The 20786-nt window shown below is 56.4% G+C and overlaps 8 protein-coding genes across 8 annotated transcripts; 4 read left to right on the top strand and 4 right to left on the bottom strand.

Annotated features, from left to right (window-relative positions):
- Positions 1-351: 351 nt before the first annotated feature.
- Positions 352-3032, bottom strand: D7B24_002002 (uncharacterized protein; the record flags this gene model as incomplete). The annotated part of the gene is made up of 3 exons (XM_028636218.1): positions 352-2136; positions 2196-2786; positions 2859-3032. 3 exons carry the CDS (start codon positions 3030-3032, stop codon positions 352-354), a joined length of 2550 nt encoding a protein of 849 aa, XP_028491506.1.
- Positions 3033-5673: 2641 nt separating this feature from the next.
- DCTN4 (Dynactin subunit 4) lies at positions 5674-7429 on the top strand (the record flags this gene model as incomplete). Its single annotated transcript, XM_028636219.1, has 2 exons — positions 5674-5957; positions 6019-7429. 2 exons carry the CDS (start codon positions 5674-5676, stop codon positions 7427-7429), a joined length of 1695 nt encoding a protein of 564 aa, XP_028491507.1.
- Positions 7430-7819: 390 nt separating this feature from the next.
- Positions 7820-8873, bottom strand: RPS7 (40S ribosomal protein; the record flags this gene model as incomplete). Its single annotated transcript, XM_028636220.1, has 3 exons — positions 7820-8186; positions 8245-8327; positions 8718-8873. The coding sequence occupies 3 exons, from the start codon at positions 8871-8873 to the stop codon at positions 7820-7822; spliced, it is 606 nt and encodes a 201-aa protein (XP_028491508.1).
- Positions 8874-9491: 618 nt separating this feature from the next.
- On the top strand, positions 9492-10889 carry D7B24_002005 (uncharacterized protein; the record flags this gene model as incomplete). The annotated part of the gene is made up of 1 exon (XM_028636221.1): positions 9492-10889. The coding sequence occupies one exon, from the start codon at positions 9492-9494 to the stop codon at positions 10887-10889; it is 1398 nt and encodes a 465-aa protein (XP_028491509.1).
- A 102-nt stretch (positions 10890-10991) lies between these two features.
- Positions 10992-12033, bottom strand: D7B24_002006 (uncharacterized protein; the record flags this gene model as incomplete). Its single annotated transcript, XM_028636222.1, has 2 exons — positions 10992-11629; positions 11688-12033. 2 exons carry the CDS (start codon positions 12031-12033, stop codon positions 10992-10994), a joined length of 984 nt encoding a protein of 327 aa, XP_028491510.1.
- A 1438-nt stretch (positions 12034-13471) lies between these two features.
- On the bottom strand, positions 13472-14839 carry CPB2_1 (corticosteroid- binding protein; the record flags this gene model as incomplete). Its single annotated transcript, XM_028636223.1, has 2 exons — positions 13472-14233; positions 14291-14839. The coding sequence occupies 2 exons, from the start codon at positions 14837-14839 to the stop codon at positions 13472-13474; spliced, it is 1311 nt and encodes a 436-aa protein (XP_028491511.1).
- Positions 14840-17221: 2382 nt separating this feature from the next.
- On the top strand, positions 17222-19469 carry D7B24_002008 (uncharacterized protein; the record flags this gene model as incomplete). Its single annotated transcript, XM_028636224.1, has 3 exons — positions 17222-17327; positions 17383-17536; positions 17588-19469. The coding sequence occupies 3 exons, from the start codon at positions 17222-17224 to the stop codon at positions 19467-19469; spliced, it is 2142 nt and encodes a 713-aa protein (XP_028491512.1).
- A 259-nt stretch (positions 19470-19728) lies between these two features.
- Positions 19729-20778, top strand: D7B24_002009 (uncharacterized protein; the record flags this gene model as incomplete). Its single annotated transcript, XM_028636225.1, has 1 exon — positions 19729-20778. The coding sequence occupies one exon, from the start codon at positions 19729-19731 to the stop codon at positions 20776-20778; it is 1050 nt and encodes a 349-aa protein (XP_028491513.1).
- Positions 20779-20786: the final 8 nt, after the last annotated feature.

Consider the following 20786-nt stretch of genomic DNA (forward strand, 5'->3'; position numbering starts at 1 on the left):
TTGACGAGCATTTTACATTCGCGACGCCGTGCGCGAAATCAGAATTATGTCCACACTGTCATTGATTATGGTAAAAATACAACATGATGGTTCCCAAGCCTTCGTTCCCCGTCATTACCTGCATCCAAGCACTGCTCAGGGACACCGTCATCGTCCACCTAATGCTGCCCCGCAGCCCGACCAAGAAAGAATGGGGTATCGGGTATAATATCGGTCCAAAGCACAAAAGAAATTTTCAAATGATAGTCCAGAGATACGATTCGTGATCTCTCGTTTTCGTGAAAGGAAGGAAATCGGAGAATGGTCACTCCAGTGTGGAAAGGGGCCAAGTCAAATGAGTTGGCTTCCCTGTCACGCCCTCATGGAGACCGCCACAGGCGCCATGAGGCCGCCGAGGTCGTTGAACTGCTCCCACATGGGTCTCACGTCGCTCGCGCTCGCCGCCGAATCGTCGCCGACGTACGGCTGCCAGGCATTGGCGTCGCGCGGTAGGTGCGACGCCGATGCCGAGAACGGGCCAAGCAGGCTTTTGCGGATGCGCAGCGGCGCGGGCGAGAGGGCGGCGCGTTCGCGCTCTTCCTCGACGAGGGCTTCATAGTCGACCGCATAGTTTGACCCGAAAGTCTCGGGTGCCACGCTCACAGGCCGTCTCCGAGGCGGGATCGGGATCGCGGGAGCCGTCGGGATCATGAGAGACAGCACCTCTCGTCGACGGTCCCGGATCGGGATCGGACTGAGGATGGGGGGTGAGTTTTCATCGTTTGGCGCGGCCGCAGGAATTGCGAGTGCAGCCTTCGGGCTTGTCGGAGGGGCCGACGATGCTGCGGTGTCGACAGAGCCACCGTTGCTGTCGGCGGTCGACTCGATACTGCTCTTCGATGATGTCGACAGGGCTCTAGCTGCCGTGGAAACCTGGGGAATCATCAAGATTGGCGATGGTGTCTTGACCATGGCGTTCATGTTAACCGAGTTGGTACCGTTGCCATAGCCATGGACCACAATCTCGTGATACGATGACTTTCTGGGAGTCGGTTCTGTTGGTTCCGCCGGGCCGTGGAAGCCTTTGAAAATACTAATGGATCGCCGAAGAGTACTATTCCGCGAAATACTTTTGCCAATGCTCAGGGCACGAGGAGGCGTGCTCTTAACACGAGATATCATTGATCTTCTGTTCTCCTTTTTCTCTTCGTCGCGGTGAATGGTGAAGTAGTCGATGTCCGGCTCAATCTTGAACTCGGTCGGCGTCGCCATTGCACTCGGACTGCACATTGAAACTGCGGAAGATGAGATAGCACTGGTGCTGTTGGATTGGTAGCCGAGGACTCCATTTTCCTCGTTCCAAGAAGGGAGGTAATCCGGCGACACGGCCAGGTTGTAGTCCGCATCAATGTCGTTGACCTCATCGGGAACGTCGGTGCAGTTGCGGAGCACCTGGTAAATGGCGTATACCAGAATCCATCGCACCTTTCGCACGTCTACCAGGCTGATCTTTTCATTGCGGTCCACCTTGGTGAGAGGCGCCACGGACTGCTCCTCGAACTTGCGGTAGGCGCGCACGAGATCGTTCCGCAATATGTCGACTTTGCCGTGGTTCGAAGCCTTGACCTGGGCGGCATGCAGGACAAGTCGATTGTCGGGCTTGAGCTTATCACTGCGTGACAGCCACGGGATCCTCCGGCTGGTGGGCGTTGTCGGAACTTCAGGAAGCAGCGGCAGGGGGTGGTCGAGAGACTTGAAATCGTAGCGTGCATCGAAGGCGTGGACACTCTGAACCGCGCAGATGCCGCCTTGAGCAAGGAGCGGGATGCTTCCGGCTGAAGTAAAATCGTCGTTTACAAGCAGTTCGTATAGCGCCTCAAAATCGTCGCACATGATGCGATAGATCTCGGGCTCAAATGCTGAGCTCCGGCCATCGGCCGGCGTTGGCGGATAGTATCCGAGCTTGGTGCTGTAAAAAGAGAGAAGGAAAGAGCGGAATCGCTCCATGTGAGCTCGACCTCCAGCAGGGAGGCCTAGATGAGTTTCAGAAAGCTCGTCTTCGAGAAAGGTACGCAGCATCGAGCTGGCTTTGTTGAGTCTGGCGTCCATGTCGGCTTTTGCGCGTCGTATAGATCGTCTTGTTGGTGAACTGACAAGCTGTGGGGGGGTCAGTATTTGACTTGCAATACACGCCGAGTGCTCAGGGTCGAACATACCTGCCACTCTGGGGTTGAGGGCAAACGGTCACTCATTCCAACGCAGTGGCAGAACGCATCAGTGAAAATGTCTCTGATCTGAAATGTCTCAGCCATTCTCAGCAGGGCGAGTGCGTGGATGGGCTGGTTGCGTATGTCAAGATATCCTTCTTCGTCCAGATAATCCAATAGGTCACCGACATGATCCTCATCATCGTTTCTGAATTCAGACATGCTGCTCAACAGGTTGATTAGGGCGGTGCCCAAGTGATCCCCGACAACCGAACGATTGAAAACCCAAGCGAATAGGTTGCGGGTTGCCAAATGGTAGAGGAATGCGTCCTGCTTGTTGGCTGCAGGCGGCGCTGGAATGTAGAGATCGACTTTGCGGGTAGGGTTCAGATAATGCCATTGATCAAGGTCATCGTACGGGTCGAAGAGAGATCCGGGCGACTCAGGCATGTCGCGCGCGATGAATCTTTGGATCAACGGGTGACATTTGGCCGACAGCAAGCCACCAAACGGCACCTTGAATGCTGGGCCGCGTCGAGACTGGCCCTTTCCATAGAGGTGAACGAAGCAATTCCCACCTCGAAACCACAGTTCGGGATCCTATTATTGGTTTGATCAGTTTTTTGACATTTCGCAACTGCGTGGTTGATTCTGGAAGCATGGTTCACTTACACGACGGAGGCTGTCCCAATCGGCGCATGCCCGTGCAGCGCCGTCCCACCGCTTGACGTTGCTGTTTCCAGGCAGACGTTCATCCATGACATCCCCAGTTCTCGTTGTTCGATATGTGCGGTTGGCCATGCAATATGGAGGTAACGAAAATCGATACTCAGGAGGAGGATCCATCTCGACAAGAGTCGCTCCGCTTGGTGCAGGAGCTGCTGGCTCTATAATGGAATCAACCACCTAGCTTGGGGAGCGGCCGACTGGGTGCCAGGGTGAGCTGGAAAGGTGTGGGTGGTAAGCTGAGGCGTAGCCCAGATTCCACGGGCAAGGAGTGGTCCGAAAGCGCCCAGCCCGAATGTCTGCTTGTGTTGATCGCCGAAAGCCAATGACGATGTGCGTGAGTATGCAAGGCCCCTGTGGAGATCTGCGTAAATATTGCGTGCGGCTGTGTTTCGTAGTGATCAAGTCGATACGGCGTTCGTGTACATGGCTGGCTGCAGGATAACTTGGGGACGCTGTATCGGCATTTCCAGTATGCCAGATTTTAGTTCTAAGCGTCTCCTTTCAGTCACGGCAAAGTATTCACATGGCGACGCGAGCAAGGGGCAGAGGGTCGATTATATGCCATGACTATTGAGATCATCCTGACCACAAGTGTTAGATAGCTGCAGGCCATGTGAGACTAGCAACATCCGTTTGTCTAGGCTGAGGAGCAGACGCGAGGGAACGTGCTGCGATGGCGTCAAGCCAAGTGCAGCCCGAGCCAGAGCGGTATCGACTAGTGGTTGTTGGCCCCTGCGAGCGCGAGCATCTTTGCAGTTGGTCGCCCAGTTGGCTGGGTAGTCACCAGCTGGAAGCTAGGCGTTGCCGCAACCGTGCGTTTGCTGCTTTTGCTGCAGCTGGTTTACTGCTGTTGCACTCGCAGACCGCAAACGGTCTCAGTTGCTAAACACCTTGACCAGCTCCGATATGCGGGAGAGCTGCATTGTTCCCAGGCTGAGTTTGAAGCCACAGGAGAGCGGTGTGTGTCTGTCTTGTTCACCAGTGTCAGACCATGGTGATCAAGGACTGCTGAGTGCTCAGTAATGCTCATACCGTGGGACGAGATTGGTTGATGTCATTCAAATCATGCTGGTGACCTTTCACTTTGGAGCCTACAGGTCCCGAATATTAGAGATCGCCAAAGCTAGGCATCGGAACCGAGCTGGCAGCGAAGCGATCTCAGGCCAGGGTCCAGATCTCATTCGCCGGAGGGCATGACAAGGTTGGCCGAAGCGAATCCAGGGTGCAAGATCAACACTTGGAGCAGCTTGTTAGCGCCGTCGGATGTCGACGTTCCAGCTGTCTTGGCAGCTGGGCAGATAGATTGGGGGAAGAACCCCACTGGAGCTTGACCATGATGAGCAGTACATGCTGAAGGCCACTTTTGGAACCAGACACGCCAGTACATCATTCCTCTTGTATTGTCCCAGCGGCGGAGCATTCTTGCGAGGCCATCTCAAGCCATGGAAATAAGACGTCATCGCCGAGTTTGCTATCAACCTTCAGTGAATGTGCCTCATCTTGGCAAGTATCCCTGTAGACGTTGTGAATAGTTCTCCGGGTCTGAGAGTTCCCGCATGCCCACTGGTCGACGGACGCCAGCACTCCCGGACTCGACCGCCGTCTTGTGTTACGCCTCGCGCGACGAAGCAGCATAAGATGTAGATGAGCAATCCAAAGTGTGAGTGCGTGAACGTGGCAAGCATCCGCCGCCAGAAAAGGGGCAATTAGGGGCCAGGCTGGGCCCTCAAGACACGCGCTGAGACTCGCAAAATTACTCTGGCTCAGGGCATCAACGTGGCAATAGCCCCAGAGGCAGACAGGCCAGACCATTTGGCCCAGCGGACAGCAGGGGTTGTGGAGGAAGCGATGTCCGACACACTGATGCAAGCCCAAGAGCTGAACCAGTAGCGGGTGAGCGGGATGGTGTGTTGTTGATCCAGCTTTGGCGTCACGAAGCTTGGGATACAGGCGCACATAAGCGTGAGATTGCCGACATCAAAACCACATGGTAAAAAGGCATCGAGGGGGCCATTGACCCCGCGGGGCCAGAGTTTATGATGCATCTAGACTGGCGGGAAGGCCTTGACGCTAGACTGCTTTGACCTGCAAGAAACCTCAGCTCGCGGCCTAGACGCTGTGGTGTGATAAGTTTCGCTGGACCACCACACGAGCAACGGGTGACCAAGCGAGGTCGGGATCGAGAGTCTGAGGTGGACCGCAGCGAAGGCTGGCTGAGCTGGCCGATGGATGAACCAGTCAGTCGCACAAGAAAAGGCATCTCAACCAGGGGAGCCTAGACGACATGGGGATGGGCCAGTCGAGACACGATGCAGCTCGTCGATAGTTCCATCATGGTCTGAGGCTTGTGTTGAACAGCCCTGGGTACTCCGTCCCTGCATTCACAAGGGCATCCACTGCCACGGCCGATGAATCCCAGAATTTCGGGTCATGCCATCTAACGGGGCTTGATTGAAGAGTCAAATTGCCGACGAAGCATCTTGTTGATAGCAGGTACGGTGGTTTGGATCTACTAGTTCAATAGAGCGGGGAAGGAAGCCCTGGATTATTGAGGGTCTGAGCTGATGTGTTGGATAAGGAGGTTCTCTATCTTATCTATGTCCGATAAGTCCCACAGTTCTTGGTGATGCTGTGCAGCGGGCGCGGTGAACGCGCTCTGATAGCTTCCAGCTCGAAATCTGATGCTAGAATGCAACATTGGTGGCTGGAGGCCTTCACACTTGCCGCGCTTGGCCATTTCTGACTACTTGCCTACATCATGGCACCATTGACACCATATAGCTATATCCAATGCCCATGCTCCGATTCTAGCCCGGCAGCCGACAGCTCGGCAGCCAAAGGAGAGCCCGACGATGATCGAACTTTTGACCCAAGAGCTCCCCGCGCGAACTACAGTCTCTACCCCCTTGAGTATCTTAACTACTGCGAAGACTGCCATCAAATACGATGCCCCAGATGTGTCAACGAAGAGATAGTCACATATTACTGCCCTAATTGCCTCTTCGAGGTACCCAGCAGCAACCTCAAGAGTGAGGGTAATAGGTACGTTCGAGACGCTGCTCAAGTGTGGCAGACTCTGAGGAGTGAACTGATTGTTCCCCAGATGCACAAGAAGCTGCTTCCAGTGTCCATGTTGCATTGGGCCTCTTGCTGTGACGAGCCTAGAAACACCCCCCGATCGAAGTCTTCTCGCTGCTGAAGGTGCCGCCCCTCCAGCCGGACCATACATTCTCAGTTGCTCCTACTGCCAATGGAGCTCTGCCGAGATTGGGATCAAGTTCGATAAGCCGAATGGAATATACCAACAGCTCGCCAAGATCAACAACGGAGGACAGGCACGTCTGACCGCCAAAGAGTACAAGGAACGCAGGAAAGACAAGGAGGCGTGGGCTGAAACACCGCTGAAGAGCGAGGATGTTGACCATGAGCTTCACTTCGCGCAACTCAAGACCTTTTACCAAACCCAACTGGCGAATTCGAATCCCCAGGCGGCGGGCCTGTCGTCCTTCAGTGACCTGGGCATTGCGTCTCCAGGGTCTCTCTCACGCATCATGAGCATCTATACGGGCACACACACCAGCCACAAACAGTCGCGGAGCAAGATACCCATCATGCGCGAGGCGCTTGACCTGGATGATGGTCTGAAGGTTGCCAACCTGGACGATTCAGCCCGTATCGCGCAGCTGCGCGAGTCCACGGTCGACGACACGGTCACAGCCGAGCAAAACGCATCCCAGCCCACACCCGTCCGCTTCGCCTCCGAGCTCCGCCCGATTCCCTACCTTCTACGCACGAAGCGATCCAAGCGCTGTCCGCTCTGTCGACACATTATCAGCAAGCCCGAGGCCAAGATCTCCAACACGCGCTTCCGTATCCGCCTCGTCGCGGGGAGTTACATCCCCACCATTTCCATACGGCCGCTTCACTCCGAAGCTGGTAACATTCCCTCAGCGATGCGGCCTCCTGTGCCTCAGGAGCTCTGGCTCGCGCCCCTCAAGCCGGCGCAGTACCTTCTCACGTTCAAGAATCCCATTTTTGAGGCGGTCAAGGTGACCCTCGCGACACCGGCGAAAACGCCGGGACGATTCCCCAGCACTGTGACGGTGCTGTGCCCTCAGTTCGAGATTGACGCCAACACCGACATGTGGGACGACGCGCTCAAAGGCGAGGAAAGGCGGCGCAGGGGCGAGGAGGGGGCTGCAGGGCAGCAGCAGCCCGAGCCGGGCAAGATCTGGGAAAGGGGGCGGAACTGGGTAAGCGTGGTTGTGGAGGTCGTGCCGGCCTCGTTGAGGCTGGATCTCGTGACGGCGGGTCCAGACGGCGGAGAGCCCGACAGGAACCCACTGAAGGAGGACGAGGATGTGCTGGAGATACCCATGTTTGTGCGGATTGAGTGGGAGGCTGAGGCGCAGAACGAGGTGGGCGCAGCGCCCGGCAAGGAGAAAGAGGCCAAGGAGAAGCGCGAGTTGGCATATTGGTGCGTACTCGGGGTGGGAAGGATAAGCCAGACATAGCTCGAGTGTTTGTGCTCTTATGATAAACACACAAATGACAACGATACCCCCATCATATCACAGTTATGTTGCCGCATTCGTCAGAATTAAAAGGAAGAAATCATTACGTTCGTCAATGCATGTTTGGCAGCCTGCTCTGAATTTTCATGCTACACTCTAGACGCCGAGCCCATTTTTGACCAACCAGTCGTTGTGCGTGACCATACGCTGCTGCTGCTCACGCACGCGCACGCGCGAGGGCAGGCCGGGAATCATCTACCTCTTCCAGTCGTAAAAGTCTGACGACGTCAAGATGAAAGGAAAACTCCCGAATGCCAATCCATGAAGACCCAACTACGCCGCCGGTACCAACATGTCGCAATCAGATCTCCCGATCCGAGGGCGACACGTTTAGTAGTCGGTGGAGCCGGACTGGGGGAACTCGAAGTTGACACCACGGCCGGTGAGCTTGCGGTAGACCTCGGCGTAGGTGTCGAGGCGGTAGTCAACACCGCCACGCTCCTTCTCGTCAAGGACAACCTTGAGGAGCTTGTTGCCGTCCTCCTTGGTGCGGAGACGCTTGCCGACGATCTCGACGGGGTAGACGAGGTCGGACAGGATAGCGTCGTGGACAGCGGTGAGGGTACGGCTGTGGGGGCGCTTCTGCTTCTGGGTGTTGCGGGAGCGGCTGGAGCGCTTGGGGCGGGGGAGGATGCGGCGCGAGGCGAGGAAGAGGACGTGGCGGTCGGAGAACTTCTTCTCGAGCTCACGGGTGAGGCTACACTACATCAGCACGTGTTGCACAGGTTGAGGAGAACTGGGTTGGGGTAACATACCGCTGCTGGACGCGGTGGAAGCCCTGCAGGGAAGGGACGGGGACAAAGATGACAATAGCCTTCTTGCCGTGGCCAACCTCGATCTAAACAAGACCAGAAATCAGCATGCGAGCTCCAGGACGAAACCTTGGACCGCTTCCCGTCCTGTTCCACTATAGAGTAGTATCTTGTGTGGGCAGGATATCTTCTCTTTCTTATACACTCCAACCATCCAGCGCAAGACTTTTCCGGTCCGTCGCCTACTGAGCGCCCCCGATCGATGCTCTGCCCTTTTGAGGGGTGAGGTAGCCAAGACGAATGGCCACCATCGTACTCAGGGTATGTTCGCATAAGGCGGGGGTTTTGATTGCTGGCAGATGGCAATTGGAACCGGGTTCGTCGCGCGTGGAGGCAGTTTGTCGGTAGTGTGGGAACAGGATTCGTGTTGCGATCCATAGAGGGAGAGAGTATCTGTTTTTTCAAGTCGTTCTTACCTCACGGGCGGAGACGAACTGCAGAGGGCGCAGAGCGACCTTGAGATCGGCGGTGTTCGTCTCGAGGTCGTACAGAGCCTGAGCAATGTTCTGCTCAAGCTCCGAGGGGGAGGCCCTCGAGGGGCTGTTGGGGGCGATCTTGTTCTGGGCGGACATCTTGACTGGCAGCTGGCTGGGCGTTGGGTGCTGGTTGATCGGAATGAAGTTCTCACGAAAGAATCGACAGAAACTTTTCGGTGGTGGTCGGATCGGGGCCAGGTGCTGCAGCGAGTGGAGGGACGGGGTTTCGCTAAGATTGGGGCTCTAAGCCCTGACCATTGTGTGTGGAGAGTGGTCTGTGCGGGATGCTGATTGCACTGACCGATATCAGTGGACCGGGGTCGGTGACTTCGGTGAACCGTCCATCTCGGTGTAATCCCATCACCATACCCCACCTTCTCGGGGATCAAAATAATACTGTGTTCAAGTCGGCAGCAACGATATAGAGTTACAGCCAGAAAATAGAGTATTGGTTGATCCTGACCATACTGGAGCTCGGGTTTTATTTCAATGCTGCTTCATAGAGCCCAGGTGTTTGTCGATTGTTTGAAGCACTTTGCTTGTCTGTCCTCATGACATCATGCACGTTTGTAACATCGTGGAACACTCACTTGTCGAATCAACTCACGTCTCTCTTACCTTCCACCAGGCATTTACCAGACTTTGCCAAACTGAAATGCAATAAGGAAAAATCACTCAACATTAGAATACCGGTCGCAACGACCTTCGCTCAAGATGCAGCTCAACAATGTCGTTATCCCATTCGAGCATGATAACGCAGCTTGGGACATCACAGTTATTGATGGCGTTGTCGAGTCCAAGATTCCTGCGGCAGACGCGTCGGGGCCATCAAGTCTCCTGCTGCCTACACTCTGTCACCCTCACATCCACCTGGACAAGGCATATTTGCTGACGTGCAACCGCGTCGCGTCCTCTGACCACCCTGGCTACTCCGACCTAGCCCCAACGTCTGGCACGTTTGAGGAGGCCCTTACCAATACATCCAAAGCCAAATCTCGCTACACCGAAGCAGACCTCTACCTCCGCGGTTCTCAGCTCCTAGCGACAAGTTACAAGCAGGGGATCACGTCCCTCCGGGCATTCGTCGAAGTCGACCACGTCACTGGTGTCGCACCTCTTGTCACAGCAGTCCGCCTGAAGAAGGATTTCCGCCATCTCATCAACGTCCAGATATGCATATTCGCTCAAGACCCTTTATTTTCCACTGCACACGGAACGAAAAATCGTGAAGCATTGGAAGTTGCTCTTGAGGAGTACATTGACTCGATTGACGCCCTCGGCACGACGCCTTACGTCGAGGACAACGATGATGCCAGCGGTCGAAACATTGCGTGGGCAGTGGCGACAGCGCTCCAACGTGACCTGCATCTCGACTTTCATATTGAGTACAATCTTGGCCAACCAGGCTCAGTGGACATCGGCCACATTCAGACCGCCATTGAATGCCTCGAGGGATATGCGTGGGCCACGAAAGCAAATTGCAAGACCGTGGTTCTCGGCCACGCCACCAGGCTCACCGAGGTACCGCGGGAGAGACTCCAGCAGCTCGCCGACAGGATTCACACGTCCAAGTTGCCAGTCTACTTTGTCGGGCTGCCATCGAGTGATCTGTACATGATGGGACGTCCTGCGGGTAACGATGACGCCAGTCAGGACTTTCATCACCGTCGGCCCCGGGGAACGCTCAACGTCCCATCACTTATCAAAGACTACCAAATCAACGCCTGCCTCTCGGTGAACAATGTTGGCAACGCCTTCACGCCGTATGGTACTGGAGATCCTCTAGCCCTGGCGTCACTTGGCGTGGGCCTGTATCACGCTGGGTCAGTGGACGATGCTCGACTGCTCTACGAGTGTATCAGCACGAGGGCCGAGGCAGCAGTCGGTATGCACCGGCATCAGACAGACGAAGGGAATCGGGCCGGAACAGTGGAACAAGGTAAAGACTGGCGCCCATTGTTACTCATAGCACCCGAAGCCGATCTCGAACTACCCTCCTCGTCAACGACGAACGGTGCAACAAAATCTATGACGATTCCATCCAGGCACCGGCTCGGCATCAAAGATGTCGTCTGGGACCCGCCCGAAACGACAATGCGCAGCATCATCTGATAATGATAAAACGATTGGAAACGCCCGCTTGATTTGACAATCGCTTGTTTTACATGCCATCTTTTGTCCCATACCTTCACAACATCAAAATCATTGCCAGAATTACACCGAGCTCGCTGGTTTCGGGCCCTCAGCCGTCGGGCTGGCAATGGTAAAGTTTACAACCGGCCGCCTCAGCGAGCGGATCCTCTTGAGAGGGTTCAGCTTCGTGGCGTCGAAATTGAAAGCAGGCTTCGGAGGCGCAATCTCGGCCCCGCCTGCCGACCAGGTAAAGTCGTCGTCGGCAGCCATGCTCTTCTTTGTATCCTTGGACTCGAGATCCGCGCTGCTGATGCCGTTCCACCCGCCGTTCTGCCTCCTTGCGGCGCGGCGCTTCCGTATGCGCACTGTCACAAAGACGGCGGCGACCATCAATGCCAAACAGATGAAGGAGACCGGCAGGATGACGAAGGAGAGCTGGAAGGACGACTTTTGCTTGGGCGGCGTAATGCTCAGCTTGGGGCCGGAGATGCGGTTGCGGGCTGAGGTGCCGTTCTCATAGACGAGGTAGAGCTGGACGTCCATCTGCTTCCAGCTCTTGGGGTCCGTCTCGCTGATGGTCCAGGCATAGAAGCCCTCGGAGGCGACGATGGGCCCGGAGGAGAAGGCCTGGTCCTCGATGACGCCGTCGTGGTTAGTCAGGGCGCCCTCGACAACGACGCCGCGGCCAGGATCTTCAAAGTGCTCTGCATCCCAGGTGACTGCAGCACGTTAGGGACTCATTGCCTGAATGCCAGAAGAGGAGATGCTGCTGCTCACTGAAGTATGTGCTCCCTGCGGCCACCTCCTTATCCTTTTCCGAGGCACAAAAGGGGAAATACAATCCACCTGACCCCGAAGCTTCGTCGCAGACGAGGAAAGCCCCGGAGCCGTCGCTGAAGGCGGTGGGGAGAGCTGTTGGGCCATTGTAGGCCGAGATTGTGTCGTCGCCATCGATTGTAGGCGTGACCGTACGAGTCGCGCCATCGGGGGCCATCGTGACCCAGGGATGAAGGGCATTGTTGGTCTGCGAGGCAGTCTGGCTTGACGTGGTCGTGGCAGACTGAACTAGGTTGGCACATATGACGATGGCCCAGACCAAGCTGGGAAACCGTGGCCAGCTCATGATGGATGAACACTATGAAAGACAAGATTAAATATCAAGATTAAGAAGGACCCAAGACCGGAAAACACTGCATACCTTTCGCCGAATGCCACATCTCACAGATGAAGTTGGGCTTCTCGCTCCCTTTTGTATCGCATGACTGCCACCACTACCGCCATCACCACAGACCACGGGAGAAACCGACCATCTCAACCATCTTACCGAAAGGCCATCCATCTCGATCTAGATTCCCCGAAGTCCCCTTCAAAGCCAAAGTCACGCCAGGGATATTCCTTTCCGCGCTCGACCCGCAACCCGCCCGCCAACCTTCTCGCCCCACGAAACGAACCACCCGAATGCAGGCAAAAACTCTCCTCATCAAGTGTCCGGGACAATGAGCAGAAAAGAAAAAGGGTCACAGCACACCCCAATCTGGCTACCTTTCAAGCGCCCATTGTGCAACGCACCTTGTGTCTCTAACAGCCCAATGCGGCATAGCAATGCGACAGCGCGCCACATCCGACGAACCCGTTTGACGGCGCCGCGACGCCCCCTGCTCTCTCTCGTCTGTGCTCGTCACTACGGGGGCTGTTTCGAATGGGGAAACTTTATTTTCCCTCAACGTCACCTCCAACTTGATCTCTTCTGCTCTCCGCCGCTGAATCGCATCTCGGAGACGGAGAGTGAAGAAGAGGGAGGAGGTGGGGGCTTCGACGGTGACAGCACCTCTCGGACCGCAGCACTGGAAAAGTCGTCTGATGGCGGGCCCCGAAACGGAAACCAGTGGGCTCTGTCGCCCACCACCGGGCAAATGACGAACACACATCAAACAGGAGAAGGAGGTGGGTGAAGTAGTCTTTTCCTGCGAGTCGTCTTTTGAGACGTCATGTTGATCGACTTGAGGGATCGCGGAGCCATTTTCCCACCATGACTGGCCGGACGGCCCGGTCGATCGTTGCTCCGGTCACGACAGCTTGATAGCCTTGCCGCTTCATGGGGCTGGGATCATCGTGCCACGGAGCGATTGCGGCAAATCCGCGCGAGGGCAGGTGCTTCGATATGAGTCTGGCTCTGGTGCTTCATCCCTGCTTCACTCTGGCGGTTCGCACGACTCGCTGTGCAAGTTTGGCCTTGTCATGGAGGCTACGAAGCTTTGCGGATGGGGCGATCCGGCGCTTTGACGGGGTATGGGCACGACATTGCAACGAACAGCTGTCTTTCTGAAAGTTTTTGTGTTCCCGCTTGCATTGATGTGGGTATGCGGAAGACATAGCTCCAGAGGTTACCTCACGGATGAACTACAGGTGTGAGCTCCTGTGGCATGGTGGTATATGTCACCAAACCCAGTCCTTAATACTTGCTTGGCATGAGGTACACGGCGCGCATGCTTCCAAATATTGAGTACATGTACATCATTCCGCTCTTCGATTTCTATTGCTCAAGTCACGAAACCACGACATCAGAGCTGGGTCAATAGCCACTTGACACCTTTCCAGTTCTCCTGGGCTGTTGCCAGGATCTTCTCCGCTGGCAGCACGAAGCCACCGGCAGCCTCGTTCGCCGGACTGAGCTCCCAACCCCAGGCAATGTCGGCGCCAGCAATGTCATAGACGTAGTCCATCGAGCCGCCGCTCGCGGCATACAAGACGTCGCACACGGGACCGTACCTGTACTTGCTGCCGGCGACGCTCTCAATGATGGCGGTGGTCTGGCGGGCCAGCTCCATCTGGCGGTCATAGTTGGCAACGCGCAGCGAGCAGTTGCCGCCGTAGGGCATGAGGATGATGTGGCCAAACGCGTGCCAGTCGACGAAGAACTTGATGCCGTCGGGGTGTGCCGACGCGACCTTGTCCGTGTAGGCCGTGAAGGACGCCATCTCGGGCGTGTCGCCGGGACTTAGACCACGGTAGGACTGCGCGCATGGGTCGTCGCTGGCGCCGCCGGTGACGTTCCAGTAGTGCGGCCAGTTGCGGTTGAGGTCGGTGCCGATGCAGGCTTGGTTGCAGCGCGGCTGTCTGTTCTTGCGCCAAAGGCGGTCGGTCGTCTGCGAGTGGATGAAGCCATCTGGGTTGACGACGGGGAGGACGTAGAAGTCGTAGGCGTTGAGGAGGGCGGTGACCTCGGCGTCCGAGGCGAGGTAGCCGGAGATGAGCTGGTAGAGGAAGTACTCGACCGTCATGGTGGTGATCCACTCGCGGGCGTGCGTCGTGGAGTGCCAGTACTGTAGGGGATTTCGGTCAGTCGTGTCTTTCATCCATGCCCGAAGGGGAGACCTTACAATCGCAGGCTTCGAGCTCTTACCGCCCTTGCCCCACAGGTGAATACCGTGAATGTCGCGCCCCTCATACGACTTGCCGGCGACGACGAGTTCAGAGTTGTCGGGGAAGGCGTAGTGCAGGTCTTCGATGTAGTCGACATGGTCGGCGTACGCGTGATACGCATTGAACCACTCGATGCCAGGGAGATCAGCAGAAAGCGCCTCGGAGGAGGCCCTCGAGAGCTTCCTGCTGGCATAAGGCTGTAGGTCACCCTCAAGAAGGATATCGGCGCCGAGATCCTCGTGGACCACAACATGCTTCAGGCCGAGAGCCTCAAAGTCCTTGACCGACTCGGGAGCCACGGCGACGCTGTAACTGTCAGGCGAACCCTCGTCGACGTCGATGAAGTCGATGTTGGCGATTTTCTCCATAATGGCGTCGACGCCCTCCGGTGCTTCAATCTCAAAGACCTTAAAGCCATCGTAGAGGACCCTGGCCTCACGAGGGGCAAGACGCCGAGCCGATGCCAGGGGCACGGCAGCGGCAGCGAGGCAGGCGACGAACTTCATGGCTAACGTGAGATGTGCCGTAGGAGTGACGGGAACAAGAGAGGGCTCGAAAGACAGGCGGGCATCACCTCCTCACCTGCCTCTGCGGCAGGCAGTTGTTCTTTAAGAGCAGAAGATCCCTGCATGGATTGGACAAATGGCGGCCATGTCGGTCCTTCATGCTGTGCCAGATCCCAGCAAGTGAGGTGCCTTGCCCTGAACCCCGCGTTGAAGTTCTCCCGCGAGGGGACGGGTGGCAGCTGTCCTCGCCTTCTGATTCACCAATGCTGCTGATCCATGACGTTTCTCTCGAAGATGGAGAGGCTTGGCGGTTGATAGAAAGAGGCAGGTGCCGTTACACTCGACGCAAGCGCATGTAGGTTCGACCGAACCTTGGCTGTGCCCCATCGTCGCTGACACACTGTCGATTAGAGGGGCTATGAATCCTTGAACAAGGTACTAACGGCACAGTAAAGTGCCAATGGGCCCGACGTGGCCGGCATAGAAGAGCGGGAGAAGAGGTGAGATGGCTGAGAAGCGCAGCGGGGGTGGAGCCTGAATGGATGTGAGAGGACATGGTCGGAGCTGGTTGGCCGCTTGGTGTTGCCGACATCTACGACCTTCCTAATGGGTGATACGGCAGACTGGCGCGCCACCAGCTTGATATTGCCAGTTCATGAGATCCGCAAAGAAGTCGATCAATCGCGAAAGGTATATATGATCTCCGAGTCAGTAGCAGCTGCATTCAATTTGAGTCTTCGGGTGGCCACTCGGCAACTGTTGAGCACCTGGGCCGTCATCCCATTGTCTGCTGTTTCGTAGCATGCCTGGATCTGGCCACTGCGTTGGTGGTCAGCTCTCTAGATCCTTTTCCCGTCGATTCATGCATGGTTGGGCGATATGACTTGCAACTTTGTCGTACAGCGTCAAGCTCATTTCGCTTTCCTGTGGCATCTGGCAAGAAAACGTGTCGCGTCCTGCGACTTTGACCTCCACTGTCTCACTGAGTCCCAGCCCTCCTGAATTCTCACGAAGCGTTGCGTACGGTATGGGACGGGAGCTAGAGCGGAAAAGACGATGCTGGTCATGCCCACTCGTTTTTGGTGCTGCATTTCTTGTTCAAAATACCAGACGACTCCTAGAGTTATGATCCTCAAGGGCAAGTCCTTGCTGCCAGCAATGCTCCGCGCTTGAACTCGTATGCCGGCAGATTGTTTCCGACCATCGCGTCAGCACGCCATTGCAAGGGCCCGCCACTGACTGCCGGGAGTCTGGTCGTGAACCGGCTCGTTGGGACAGCAGGCCGTTCGGCGGGAGAGCACGTCACCCATCCCCCATGTGGTCTGCCTGGGAGTCGTCAAGGAGCCTGCCATTGATAGAGGCATCTCGCATCGATCCTGGACACTCGAGTCGTCCGATGGCTTGAAGGTCTCTCCAAGTCGAGGCACCTTTGACAATGCGCAATCTTTTGCTCGTTCGGGTGAACCTGCTGCCAAGCAATATCAGGCCGCCGACTACTCGATTATGATGAAGCTTCCCCCCAAGTCAACGGCTGAGGAGTAAACAGAGCAGGGCCAAGTCACGTGTCGCCTGCCGAATCACAGCAAGACGCGCTAAAGCCAGCGTTAGGAACTGTGCCTCAGAGCTTTCGGGGGCAGCCAGGCCTTTGAGCCACTGGCGGATCTCCCCGGCTCTGCCCTACGGGCGGGGACGATGGGCACACCCACACCCTGGGCTGGGCCAGCCGCAATCCCTATGCCACGACTCCATAGACATCATCGGTCCGCGGCATCATTCTCCATCCCTCCTCATCAGTGTCGGTTCGACTTTTTGGTAGAGGGCCGATACGCCGACGGATGCTTCCCCGTCAGCATTGGCGCAAGCGCGTCTGATGGACGTCCGAGACCCCAATTGGCACCAGACATGACTTGGAACCCCGTCCCAGCGCGGCTCTGCGGCAAACAAGGCGGCTTCTTCGCTTGGCGGTGGAGGACGCTGACGCGTCAGGCCTGGGCTCCAGCTTGGTTGACCCCAAGGGCAAAAAAGAGACTGACAGGAGGCAAGTTACACACACTTTGGTCATACGTCACATCATCTTGATGAAGCCATCGCACTCTGAGCCTTACCTGTCTCTTCCCAGCTTTGCCGTTGCTTGCTGTCGGGGCTCACACTTCGACATTGACTGAGATAGACATTCTTCAGGACCCTGAGCACGCGACATCTCATCGCCGTTTCAACTGTTTCTGCCATCGTCTGTTCGCCCGCCGAGGCCACCAGGCTTAGGACTCTCACTCTCAGCCCTTCCCAGCCTTGCTGTTGAGGCTCGGGGGCAAGCAGGGATTCTCGCCTTATTTCTCATCCCTCCATCTACTCTTCTTCAACTCTCACCCCGTCCTGGCAACCATGTCAGGCATGCTCAAGCCGCCCCCCATGATACGGGCGCCATCTGGCGAGTATCATGAGACGTACAATGACAAGTATGTTGTCAAATACAACTTCAGCGAGATCGGTATGCAACATCACGCGTCTCCGACACGCGCTCCTAGGAAGCTGACATGACCTAGACCAGGAAACGGCCTCCAGGGAGCTGACTGAGCTTCTCGCTGATCTTGAAGAGACTGGCCTTCAGACAGAAGTGCGAGCGGGCTATGATCAGACCCTCTTGGTGTTTGTCAAGGCGCCTCGTGAGCTCCTTGGAAACACCGTCTATAAGTCGAGGTGAGCCGTCCGTCTCGACGTCTGGCTGCGCATAGAACTAACCCCTCACAGAGTCAAGGATTGGCTGTACGGCATTGTTGCCCACCATCCTGGAGGCACCAAAAATACTGTCGTTGATGCAGAGTATGAGGCCGAAGATGTTCTCTCCATGTATCACCTTGTCAATTGGAGCAAGGACCTCGGCGGCGCCGGCATCACGCCTGGTCTGGGAAAATGGGAGAACGTCGAGGCCGTCTTCCCGCTGCACAATGAAAAGATCAACCAGTCATTGCTGAAGCACCTGAGCAAGCGCATTTTCTTGACCCACGACGATCTCGACATGGTGCGAGACCTTTGGGGATCCAAGGTGGCCTTTTACTTTGCCTTCATCCAGACGTACCTCGTCTTTCTCAGCTTCCCCGCCGTCACCGGCGTCTTTGCTTGGCGCTTCCTGTCCAACTACTCACTTTTTTACGCCATCATGACTTGTGTTTGGTGTACTGTCTTTCTCGAATACTGGAAAATTCAGGAGGCTGACCTGGGCATCCGGTGGAACGTCAAAGGCATTGGCCACGTCAAGGTCAATCGCCCACAGTTCAAGTACGACAAGGTCATCACAGATGAAGGGGGACGAACGCGGCATTACTTCCCCAAGAGGAAGCAGGTCATGCGACAGTTGCTCCAGATCCCCTTTGTTGCGCTCGCCACGCTGGCCCTGGGGTTTATCATCGTGTGTGTCTTCGCCATTGAGGTTCTCATCTCCGAGACGTACGAAGGCCCGTACAAGTACTACCTCGAATACTTCCCCACCGTCTTGCTGGCAGTGGCACTTCCCTACATCACGTCTTCCCTCGAGGACATGGCAAATACGCTTACGGAGTTCGAGAACCACCGGACGGCTGATCATCACGAGATGTCCCTGACACAAAAGATCTTTGTCCTCAATATTGTCACCAATTACCTTCCCATTCTCCTGACGGCATTCGTCTATGTGCCCTTCGGAGACGATGTGATTCCATACCTCGAGACGGCTACGACAAAGCTGTTGGGAAGCGTCGGCCAGCGTTTCCACAACACAACCTTCCACGCTGATTCTGATCGCCTACGAAACGAGGTCATTGCTCTCGTTGTCACCGGACAGATATCCGGTTTCTTCGAAGAGAATGTCTTACCCCTCGTCAAGCACAGATTCGGCGGCTGGTGGCGCGAGATCCGACGTCTGCGATCCAAGGACTCGATGCTCATGTCCGTCGTTCGCGATGACCCTGAGGAGGCTGAGTTCCTCAAGCGCGTCCGCAATCAATCGACACTTCCGAAATACGATGTGCAGGAAGACATTGCCGAGATCGTCCTACAGTTCGGCTACCTCACCCTCTTCTCGCCCGTCTGGCCCCTCATCCCAATGGGCTTCCTCATCAACAACTGGATCGAGCTACGCTCCGACTTTCTCAAGATTTGCATCGAGCACCAGCGTCCCCACCCCATCAGGACGGACGGCATTGGGCCATGGATTTATTCGCTCGACCTTCTCACCTGGCTCGGCAGCATTTCGACCGCTGCCATTGTCCACCTCTTTGGCTCGAGCCACCTCGGAAGCGGTGGCTGGTGTGCTTTGCCCGTCACTATTTTTATCAGTGAACACATCTTCCTCGTGTTCCGCTCGCTCGTGTGCTTCGTTCTGCAGCGCCTTGGCTCGAAACAGATCCGCAAGGAGCGCAACGAGAGGTACGCCACGCGACTGAAGCGCCTCGAGGAGCTCGAGGCCAACAAGCGGAACGGTCTGGGGCTGAGCGTCGCGGAGAGGGAGCGCCGAAAGTCGGTTCGTGCTACGGGCAGCGACACGCTGTTCACGAAGCAGGTGGAGGAGGGGCTCAGTGCCGTAGTCGGTACCGGACTGATCAAAAGAGTCAAGCAGCAGGATGTCGACGCGAGAACAGAGCCCAAGCTCGATTAGAGCATTATTCAGACAAGTCAATCGCGCAAATTGAAGTCCTCATATGACGCCGGTGACATTAGATTCCACCTTGACAAGTGGGACAAGGCCAAGAGAATTGCATATCAACGAGTGACATCATTCTAGAGTCAAGACCAACGATCACCGGCATGTTAAGAAAAACCGAGACTCAGAACAAACATGTGAATAAACTACTTTTCTTTCCTCTCCCTCTCGTCCAATCCACGCATAGACACACGTTAGCACACCCAATGTGAAGATGTCCGCCCAATTCGACCTCCCAACGTCCTTCGCCAGCTGCTCCATCGGCCTCCCGCACCATACCCTCGAGCAAAAGCTAGCCGCCATCTCCTCCGCCGGTTTCACCGGCATTGAGCTCGCCTTCCCAGACCTCCAGACCTTCGCAACTCGGCACGCCCACCGCAACATTGCCGCAGACGATTACCCCGCCCTCTGCAAAGCCGCCACCGCCATCCGCTCCCTATGCCACGCGTCCAATCTCGCCATCATCGTGCTCCAGCCCTTCTCCAACTTTGAAGGGTGGCCCGAGGGGAGCCCGCAGCGCGAAGAGGCCTTCAGCCGCGCCAGGGGATGGATCGACATCATGGACGCCCTCGGCACGGATATGCTGCAAGTCGGCGCGTCCGATTCGCCCGGCATATCGGCCTCCGTGGCGGAGTTGGCGGCCGACATGGCGGCGCTGGCGGATCTGCTGGCCGAGAGGGGTTTCCGCCTCGCGTACGAGAATTGGTGCTGGGCCACGCGGGCGCCGCTGTGGCGGGATGCGTGGGAGGTTGTGCGAGCCGCGGACCGGCCGAACGTTGGGCTCTGTCTTGACACGTTCCAATCTGCCGGTGGGGAGTGGGGTGATCCGACGACCGCGTCTGGACTCATAGAAGACCAGGGAGTAGGCCCGGACGCGCTGCGAGAGAGATACAGGGCGAGTTGGGCGGAACTGGCGAAGACAGTGCCTCCGGAGAAGGTGTTTTTCTTGCAGATCAGCGATGCCTATCTCATGGGTCCGCCGCTGAAGGATAGCGTTGACGAGTCTGGGACGAGACCTAGGGGGCGCTGGAGTCATGATTATCGGCCGTTGCCGTATGATGGGGGATACTTGCCCATAGTGGAGTTCTTGGAGGCTGTTTTGATGACGGGGTTCCGCGGGTGGTTGAGTGTCGAGGTGTTTGATGGTAGGTTTGAAGCGAAACACGGGGATGACCTTGGTGGATATGCGAACAAAGCAAAGGAAGCTGTCGACAGGATGTTGGATGAGATGGCTCCGGAGAAGGTCACGGGCGAGCTTGTCTGACGAGTTCA

The sequence above is a fragment of the Verticillium nonalfalfae genome (genome assembly GCF_003724135.2).
Source record: "Verticillium nonalfalfae strain VnAa140/NRRL 66861 chromosome Unknown scaffold_145, whole genome shotgun sequence".
Lineage (NCBI taxonomy): Eukaryota > Fungi > Ascomycota > Sordariomycetes > Glomerellales > Plectosphaerellaceae > Verticillium > Verticillium nonalfalfae.